General features: G+C 51.2%; 1 protein-coding gene across 1 annotated transcript; it reads right to left on the reverse strand.

Moving 5' to 3' along the window:
* Positions 1-9,242: 9,242 nt before the first annotated feature.
* Mrgprd (MAS related GPR family member D) lies at positions 9,243-10,275 on the reverse strand. The gene has a single exon (XM_052714830.1). It carries the CDS (start codon positions 10,227-10,229, stop codon positions 9,243-9,245), a length of 987 nt encoding a protein of 328 aa, XP_052570790.1. The 5' UTR covers positions 10,230-10,275.

Here is a 10,275-nt window from a genome sequence, read left to right on the forward strand (position 1 = left end):
CTGGAATCTTGGACTGGAGGGCAGTCAGAGGAGCCCTAGTGGGGATGCACAAATGAATGCTTAACAGAACACACCACCCAGTAAATGCAGAAGTAGCAGGTTCCAGGAGCACCCACAGCTGGGAACACCACAGTACAGCGTGGTGGGCTGGCCTCAAGCCTCAGAAAATGAGGGTGACAACTACCACCCTGTGACTAAACCCTGAGTAAACAACTGGCTTTAGTCCCCGCTGGCTTTGGTGGCAGGTTATTTGCTGTGACCTCCTGCTTTTCCTGCACACACACACACACACCGCCACCACACACACATCGTTGATGCTGCGGTTGGTGAGTGCACAGGCTAGTCACATTCCTTATGTTGCTCAGGGGAGCTAGCTCTGCTCAGCTCCCACAGTGCCTCACCCCAGCATACAGCAGGCCAGCAGCAGGGCCAAGGCAGTGGGAGGAGCAACCCTCCAGGCTCACTTAAGGACCCAGACTCCGCTAGGCCTTGGCTTTGACTCAGTAGCTGATGGAATGCAGATTCCCACAAGGAGACTGGCTTTGAAGGAAGCTGGCTGCTAGCCACACCTCAGGCCCAGCCTGCCAAGATCCATGGCTTCTCCCAAGTAGAGGAGTCCAGGTGTTTCTCAGTGTGGGGGGTAGGGGGTTGGGGGGCTGGGGATGTGATTCTGACCCTGCAGCTGGCTCTGGATAATATGCCTGGGGCTCATCAGCAGCAGATCCCGGCCCCTGGAATTTTCTGGTGAGCTTGGGGAAAAGTGCATGAGTTTAGTCCAAGTGGACTCTCATCCAGGTCATCCAGCAGCTGTCAGGCCCAGGAGATTCATGGGAAACATGGAAGAAAAGGATCCACCCTTCTCTTGGGGCCCCTGAGCTGGTAGAATGGAATCTGAGAAGTGGAAAGCCATTATTCCAGCAGAGAGAGAACTCTGTCTGAAAGTCAAGCCCACCGGGGAGCCAAGCCATGGGAAGGAAGCAGTTCCTGAGGACTTGCTCCGGTCACCTGTGTCCATCTGAGCCTGAAGCCACGTTTGGAGTTTTCGGTAACTGAGCAGTAAGTTCCTCTTCCCTCCGTGGGACGGGGCCCCTTCCAGCGCCTAGAAGCTTGGCTTCGTAGTTGTATCAATGGTGTCTGCCTTGGCCATCACTCAGTGTTCCTCTCCTCTCTGTCTGTCCCTGCACACATCTTCTGTAAGGAAACCAGCCACTTTCAATTAGAGGTCACCCTAATCCACTAGGATCCTGCTTAGCCAATTACACCTGCCAAGACCATAGCAATAGAACTTTTTGGGAGGAGATGGTCTCAAATAGCCCAGGCTGGTCTTGAACTTGCTATGTGGTTGAGGAGAAAGGCATTTGGGGAGGAAAGACGGGGTTTACTTCCCATCAAGCCTGGGACCATTCCTGAGGGGACCAAGGATATAGTGATGCTTAGAAAGGGGAGTTGAGGATTGGAGAGATGGCCCAGTTGTTAAGAGGACTTCCTGCCTTTGTAAAGGACAGGAGCTTGGTTCCCAGAGCTCACACTGGATGTCTTATGACACCTAGAATTCCAGCTCCAGGGGATCCACTGCCCTCTTCTGGCCTCTGAGAGCACTGCACACACATAGTGCACACACGTAGTACACACAGAGACGCACATTCACACAAATAAAAATAAATAGTTTTTAAAAGGTGGGAGGCTGGGTAAGCAGGGTGTGGTAGCACGCATCTGTACTCCTAGTTGACTTGGAAAGCTGAGGCAGGAGGATTTCTGGACCCACAATTTGAAAGTCAGCCTGGATAACAAAGAAAGACATTTTTTAAAAAAAGGGAAGAAGGAAGAGCAGGAAGGAGGAAAAAAGGAAGGTAGGGAGGGAAGGAGTGAGGGACGGGCTGTGGCTCAGTTGGTAGAGTGCTTACCCAGCATGCATGAAGCCCTGGTTCCATGCTCAGCATTACATACAGCTAGGCTTGGCAGTACAAGCCTGTAATCCCAGCACTTGGGAAAGGAAGGCAGGAGGATTAGGAGTTCAAGATTATCCTTGGATACAGTGAGTTCAAGGCCATCCTGGTCTACATGAGACCCTGTCTAAAAAAAAAAGAATTGAGAAAAGAGGAGTTTGGCTGCCAGACCAGGGGAGGCCCTAAACCACTGAGTTGAAGCTTTATTCTCATGCACACATTTCTGACACACGCATGTGCTCACAGAGGGTATCTGAGACCATCCTGGTGTCCCTGTGTTGGGTATGGCCTAAGTCCCTGGCAGACAGTCTCTGGGTCTTCTCTGTGACTGTGCAGAGTGGGAAGGAGGGGCAATCATGCCAAGCTCATTCCTTTTCCCTGACATCAGCTCTCTTTGGCCCAGAGCTCTGACACAGGAACCCTGGGCTGGGTGAGCTGGAGACTCGCTAAGCCGCCTACAGAGACTCAGGAACACATCTGAGCACCAGGGACTGGAGCGGGGGTGCAGACAGGATGCAGCACCCCACACCCTGTTCCCTCAAACACTTACAGCGAAGCCTGCAGTTCTTCTTTCCTCCATCTGGGGCCCTTTCCTCTCTGACCATTGTGGGGCTGCCGCTGACAGGGAATTGGGGTGACCGCAGGGTGGGCTGGGAGAGGAACTAGTCCCAGCAGAGAGTCCCCTCGGAGGTCAGGGATTCCTCAGAGTGGATGAGGCAGGGTGGGGTGGGGTCCCTGTGGGTAGGACAAGCCTGAGAGTGGTTGCACAAGATCTGCCCGCTGGCAGCTGTCACCTGCGCTGTCCTCTCGGGACTTTGCTGATCTCTTTTTCCAAGGGCAGGCTCTGCAGTGGCTTGTGAGCAAGACCTGGCTCACAGTGAGTGCTCAGGAAGGTTTGTGAAATGAACAGCCGACCTAGGCTGCTGTAAACTCAGGAGTTCTCCCTCCCTCCCTCCCTCCCTCCCTCCCTCCCTCCTCTCCCATTTCTGTGGTACTGGCACCAAACACAGAGCCTCACACATGTTAGAAAAGTCCTCTCCCACTGAGTCACCCTTTTAGCCCAATAAATGCTCGAATTCAGCAAACTACAGAAGTATATTGTGAGGGATTTTTTCCCCTTTCCTTCCCCTAACTGGCTTTTGGGAGTAGGGGTGTCCCTTCAACTTCGGCATAGAAGATCCCTCGGGGTTTCATCTCAGATATACGATGGATTCGGGTTTGAGATATCAGTCTGTGACTCCAGGTACCCAGGGCTGCTGGGAGCGGCGGCTCCAGCCTACAGGACCCTCCCTTCCCTTTCCATCTGCCCCTGGCTGGCCTGTGGGGCTTACTGACCAGCTGGGATTGAAATGGGGGCTCTCATGCCCTCACATTTTGTGTGACCCTAAGCTTGTCGGTTAAGAAGGGAGACATGCTGAGGGAGAGAGCCACACAGGTGACTTCGGCTCCAGCTGTGATGACGAGCGAGGACAAGGGATGAGACCAGGGCAGGCTATAGGCTGTGGACAGCAATAGATGCTGCAAAGAATCCAGAACACAGAAAACTGTGATGTGGTTTTTAATCATTTTAGGCCATGCATGCTGATGACCTTCTCACAGGTCAACAGTTTTGATTATTTTCCTACAAGAATATTGAATTAGAATTCAAACTAAAGGCATGGTTGACCAAATTTTGTTTTGTATTATTATTGTTGTTGTCATTTTGATTTTTGAGACAGGGTTTCTCTGTGTAGCCTTGGCTGTCCTGGAACTCACTCTGTGGACCAGGCTGGCTTTGAACTCAGAGATCCACCTGCCTGTGCCACCTGAGTGCTGGCTGAGACTAAAGGTGTGTGTCACCACTACCCGACTTGTTTTGTATTCTATTACTATTATTATTATTATTATTATTACTTTGTTTGTTTGCCTTTCGAGACAAGGTTTCTCTGTGTAATAGCTCTGGCTGTCCTGGAACTCCTTTGTACTCCAGGCTGGCCTTGAACTCACAGATATTGGCTTGCCTCTGCCTCCCGAGTGCTAGGATTAAAGGTGTGGGCCACCACTGCCCAGCTACTACTATTTTTTAAATTGCTGTTGATTTTTATTTATGTGTGTGTGTGTGTGTGTGTGTGTGTGTGTGTGTGTGTGTGTGTTTGCATGTCTTTGTGTGTATCATGTGCAAGCAGTGCCCTCAGAGGCCAAAAGAGGGCATCAGATTCCTTGGACCTAGAGTAATGGATGATTGTGAGCTGTCATGTGGGTGCTCGGAAGTGGACCTGGATCCTATGCAAGGACAGCCAGTGTACTTAACCTCTGAGCTATCTCTCCAGCCCCTAATCTCTCTCTCTCTCTCTCTCTCTCTCTCTCTCTCTCTCTCTCTCTCTCTCTCTCTCTCTCTCTCTGTGTGTGTGTGTGTGTGTGTGTGTGTGTGCTTGTGTGCATGGGTGTGAGTACCTACTGAAGCCACAGAAGGGCCTTGGATTCCCTGGAGCTAGAATAACAAGCAGTCTGTGGCTTTTGTGCGTGAGTGATGTACTTGTTGGTGTAGGTGTGTGAATGTGTGAATGTGTGAGCATGGAGGTAGATATTGGTGTCTGTCTTCCATTGGGCTCCACCTTTATTTATTTTTTAAAGGTTTATTTATTTAGTATGTATACAGTGTTCTGTTTGCATGTTTGCCTGAAGGCCAGAAGAGGGCGCCAGATCTCATTATAGATGGTTGAGAGCCACCATGTGGGTGCTGGGAATTGAACTCAGGTCCTCTGGAAGAACAGCCAGTGCTCTTAACCTCTGAGCCATCTCTCCAGCCCCTCCATCTTTATTTTTTGAGGTGGGGTCCATTAAGCTTGAACCTCATGTGGGGCTAGCCACACATCAGGGATTGATTGTCTCCGCCCTGCCCCTCTCCACAGTACTGGAGTCACAGGAGAGTGTGACCTCTGTGCCCAACTTTTTACGTGGCTTCTGGGAATCAGAACTCAAGTCTTTGTGCTTGCAAGAACTTCACTGAGCCATCTCCCAGCACCAAACATTTTAATTTAGACTTAACACTAGGGTTAGGAGAAAGAGAGGCTCAGGAGGAAGTGAAATACACCCAAGACGTGGGTGTGGACTTTTAAAGAGAGTAGCAGAGATGAGACAAGCTACACTCGTGGACTGAGCATTTCAAGGCAGGGCTGCTGTGAGGCCTTAGCCGCACACATTCCTTTGCTGGCTTCAAGTTACATCTCAAGGGTTGCTAAACCGCCCCCCTCTCTCTCAGGGAGATTATAGGGTGGCTCTGGGGGATGCCTTGGATGGGTTAAACTTGATAAACCGAATCTGGAAGCCTGAAAGGCTGCTCAGGGGCTTAGGACACATCCCTTCCTGTCAACAGGGTTTCTGGGAGATTCATAGAAACTGCAGATTCCCAGCTGGGAGGGGAAAGCCTGGACAGTTAGTTTTGGAATCTCCACTACTTACTGGCAAGGGTCTTTAACCAGATTCCTGGGCGAGGGGCTCTTGTGTCCCCAGGATTTTTCCCATCTTTCCATCATGCCCCATGTTGACCCTAAAAGGGGGATCATTTGGTGAGCACCTGATTCTCCTCTCTCTGACCTCAGACTTGGACAGCACCCAGCCCCTCCAGGGAGCCTCCAGCACTCTAGCCCTCTGCTCAACTGCCCTGGTCCCCTTGTAGCATCTACTGTACTTAGAGTTCCGGGGACTTCTGAGTGGTCTGAGGCTGTGGCTGAAGCTCCCATCTGTCTTCCAGCACTCTGTGACCAGACCCCTGTGCCTCTGGCCTCTTCCCTTGCAGTATGGGAACCACTCAGGCCACTATTGGATCTGGATCAAGAACAGGTGCCGGCAAACCTGTAATCCCAGCTACTCTGGACACTGAGGCAGGAGGATTATGTACAGAGCCCTTTCTGGTACCCTGCTAAATTTAGCTAACCCCACCCAAGCTCTGTTAGTCCAGCTACTGTCACCCAAACTATTAGCTTACAGTAGAAAATGACTAACAGCCACACCTGCTGAATGACCTGCATACAGAGGTGTGGCGATCTGTGTCGAATAAAGTAAATAGGATTCAAAACATAGAGGTAAGTCCAACCATGATGTTTTGCTGTTGTTGAGAAAAGTCAAACGTAGGCATTAGAGGAAGAGATAAACCTCAGCTCACAGCCAGGCGGTGGTGGCACACAGCTTTAATCCCAACACTCGGCAGGCAGAGGCAGGAGGATCTCTGTGAGTTCGAGGCCAGCCTGGTCTACCGAGTGAGATCCAGGACAGTCAGGGTTCCACAGGGAAACCCTGTCTTGAAAAGCCAGAAGAACATAAACAAAAAGGAGACTCAGCCCCCCGTAAGACTGTAACTTCCCGATTACTCAGCCAATGGGAGGAAGTGGCCTGCGCTAGAGTTTTAAAGGATGATTGATTTTGTGCTGATGTCTGGCTTTGCAAAGCCAAGTGATAAACCTGCCTCCAGTTTGCTGCTCTGCGTCTCCATGTTTCTCACAGCTCAAAGTCTGTCTGAACGACTGATGGAGACCCCATCTCAAAATAAAAAGTGAAAAGGAGCTGTAATCCCAACGCCCAGGAGCCTGAGACAGGAGGATCACAGATTTAAGGCCAGCCTGGGCTACGTAGTGAGTTTAAGTTGTCTAGCTGGGGCTGCACAGCAAGGCTCTGTCTCAAAATAAAAAGTAAACCAGGTGGTGGTGGCTCATGCCTATAATCCCAGCTCTTGGGAGGCAGAGACTGGCGGATCTCCGTGAGTTCAAGGCCATCCTGGTCTACAAAGCGAGTTCCAGGACAGTCACAATGGGTATACAGAGAAATCCTACCTTGAGAAACTAAAGAAAAAAAAAAGTAAAAAGAAGGCTGAGCCTTCACGGTGGCTCACAACCACTTGTAGGCAACTCCAGTTTCAGGGGATCTGACGCCCTCTTCTGGCCACCACAGGCACTGGGCACACCCATGGTTCACAGGCATACATGCAGGCAAAACATCATACACAATAAAATTAAAATAAGTAATCTTGGGGAGGGGGTGAAATAATCTTTTGGGGGGGGCTGGGGCATTGAGACAGGGTCTCTTTGGGAAGCCCTGGTTGTCCCTGGAACTCACTCTGTACCTCGCTGGTCTCAAACCCGGATCCACCTGCCCCTGACTGCCAAGTGCTTGGATTAAAGGCATGTACCATCACCCACCCCACCCCACCTCCACCCAAATAATCTTTTTGAAAAGAAGACGACTGAGGCTGTGCTCCCTGTTAGAATAGCCCCTGATCTGACCCCAAGGGGGATCTTTTTCTCAATTTTGGGGGAAAACCTCAAAAAACTCAAACCAAACAAAACCCACATGCTAAACAACCCAGTGAGATTCCAGAGAGGGTTCCTAGACTAATAACTGGGCTGAAGCGGCCACTGAAGCACCCTTCAGTTGGGGGGCAGGTGAGTGGGGACTGTTTACTGAGTAGTGTCGAAGGTAATGTCCAGGATTCAGAGGCCAGAGTCAGGTCAAGAACACAAAGATCTTTTTTGTGAGTTTTGTTTTGTTTTTCTTTTCTGTTGCCTTTTATTGTTAATTACACATAAGAATCATACAGGTTTATGGGGTCCGAGGTGCCATTTTGATACATATATACACAGTGGGGTAGCCTGCATTCCTGTCGCCTCAAACACACCACACAGGCCTTCCAGATCCTCTGGGAGCTGTCCCTCTGTTGACTCAGGCTTCCTGCTGTGCCGTCTTCTACAGAGCTTTGTCTGTTCAGCAACCTCTTTCTGTCCTGTCCCTCTCTCCTTCCTCCCAGCCTCTGGCTGCCATGTTTCTGTCCTCTACTACTACAAACTCAACCTGTGCAGCCATCTTGGGAAAAGCCTATGGGCCTGTCAGGGGAAAAGGGACACAAGAGAACCCCACAGGCCAAGTCAGAGCCTGAGGGTGGGCCAGGGGTCAAGTGGGGGTTGAGGACAGTGAGATGTGGATCAGAGAAGGTGATGCATCTGGTTGGCTTGTGGAGTTCTGTTCTCTGAGTATCAGTCACAACCATTACCTCTGTGACCAAGCAGCTGTGAGCTCCCCCAGAGACCTTCAGGATGAAGCCTGTGGGGGTCCCCTCAAGAAAGGAGGGTGGAAGGGTCTGAGACTCCTCCCCCTTCCTTCTGCAATAACTGAACTCCAGCTGCTCTTGGTTTGGGGAGGCACTGATATGAGGAGAGTAGATGGTTAGTACACAGCCTCTGGAAACGGTCATCCATGCTAGGGTGGGACTTCTCAGTGATGTGGCTGCTTTAGGGTCACCTACAGTTCTGTAACACTGACCTACATCTCTGTAAGTAACCCCTGATCCACACTTCTGTGGGTCAATAACTCATTGGCTCATCAGACCGGGATTGCATGGGATTGTTCCTTGGTCTTTTGTCAGTGCCCTATCTGGGATGCGTAGGTGTGTGTTCCTGTCACCCCACGACATGTCACACAATGGGCTGCAGGCACACTCAATGGCAAGTGCCTCAGAGCCTCTACTTTGAGCACCAAGTGATGTCCCAGGGTATCCCCAAGTCCTAGATGCTGTGTTGTTTATCTTTAACTGTCAACCTGGGACAACCTAGAATCACGTAAGGAGAGAGCCTCTGTGAGGAATTACCTAGATCAGATTAGCACGTGGGCATGTCTACGAGGGATTGTCTTGATTGTTGATTGACACAGGAAGACCCACTGTGGGCAACATCATTCCCTAGGCAGAAAGAGTTTAAGAGAGGGGAGAGCTAGCTGAGAGCAAGCAAGCAGGGATAGATCGATGCATTTGCTCATTCTTTCTTTCTTTCATTCTTGACTCTTGACTTTGGATATGATGTCACTAGCTGCTTCAATCCTGCCTTGATTTCCCTGAAATGATGGGCCGTGAGCTGCCGTTGTAAGCCAAATAAACTGTTTTTTCCCCTGTGTTGCTTTTTGTCAGGGAATTTGTTACAGCAACAGAAACGAAGCTAGGACAGACGCCATCTCAAGGGGACAAGGTGTCTAGGAACGGCGTTTTTCACCCACAGGAGATGCTGTCTCCAACTGGAGACCCCATCTTTCCCGGCCAACCTTGCACAAGATGGGGCCCATGGCTAGGATCTGTGTCTAAACAGGTAAAATGGAAAGAAATGTTGCTTCATATCCCAGTTTAGATTAGGGACACAAGGTGACAGCAGTGAGCCCTTTGGTATAGAGGAAAGTGACCCCAACATGGTGAGCTGCAAGGCCTTTGGGGTCACCCACTACAGGCCAGCGGGGTACTCAGAGGGAAGGGCTGGCGGGGAGGCCGTAGGTGGGCTGCCTTCAGACCTCATCATTGGTGCACACAGATGGTGTCTCCCTGCCCTCTGGCTCAGGCTCATCCCGAAGTGCCCGCCCCAGCACAGCACCCAGGGACTCCTGTAGCCTGTGGCTCTTCTGGCTGCCCACGAGGAAGTAGATGACTGGGTTGGCACTGCTGCTCAAACATGAAGAGAAGCGTGACAAGCAGATATACAGGAGCCTCACATCCTCTGGCAGTCCCACCCAGTAGAGTATGAACCAATAGATGCCCAGGGGCAGAGAACAGGTGAGGAAGACGAAGACGGAAGCCAGGATGACCACGAACAGCCGACGGGGCCGCCGTCTCCGCAGCAGGGTGTTCTTCCGAACTTGGATGAGGAGTATGGCGCTGGACAGGATCATGACGGGCATGAAGATCCCCAGGATAAGACTGCTTAAGACCATGTCCACCTGAAAGCACTGGTTTGTATTGGGATGCCAGAACCAGATGCAGAAGAAAGAAGCCAGGAAGTTCATCAGCAGGGCCAGTGCCCAGAGAGCACCACATACCACCGATGACAGGTGCCGGGGCTGGTGGCACTTATACCAGATGGGGAAAAGCACAGAAAGGCAGCGCTGGGTGCTGATGGCCGTCAGCAGGCTCAGGCCGGCCGTATAGGCAAAGTACTTGATTCTCTTCATCCCCTCGTAGACTCTGCTGGAGGTGCTGAATGTGAACAGGGGCCTTGTTTCCAGGCTGAGCAAGGATGCCATGCAGAGCAAGAAGAGGAGGTCGGCCACCGCCAGGTTGAGGACATAAATACAGAAGGGAGACCTCCGCACACGGAAGCTCAGCAGCCAAATCACCACGCTGTTGCCAGCCATCCCCAAAACACAGGTGACCATGGCAAGAAATGTCATTGAAAAGTAGACCCAGGTCACAGAGGTCGTGGTGGGGATGATGGTCGGATCTGGGGCCAGACTGCTGTTCTGAGTGGAGCTCATTCCTAAGGAAGGGAAGGGACCCATGTTAAATTCTGGTTCGTCGGACCATTGGACCCATGGGAACACTGAA

The sequence above is a fragment of the Peromyscus californicus genome, unplaced genomic scaffold, assembly GCF_007827085.1.
Source record: "Peromyscus californicus insignis strain IS unplaced genomic scaffold, ASM782708v3 Scaffold_4__1_contigs__length_199733344, whole genome shotgun sequence".
Lineage (NCBI taxonomy): Eukaryota > Metazoa > Chordata > Mammalia > Rodentia > Cricetidae > Peromyscus > Peromyscus californicus.

Bases quoted from the DNA above. Each gene is read 5' to 3' on its own strand.
- Mrgprd (XM_052714830.1), bottom strand. From the start codon at position 10,229: ATGGGTCCCTTCCCTTCCTTAGGAATGAGCTCCACTCAGAACAGCAGT.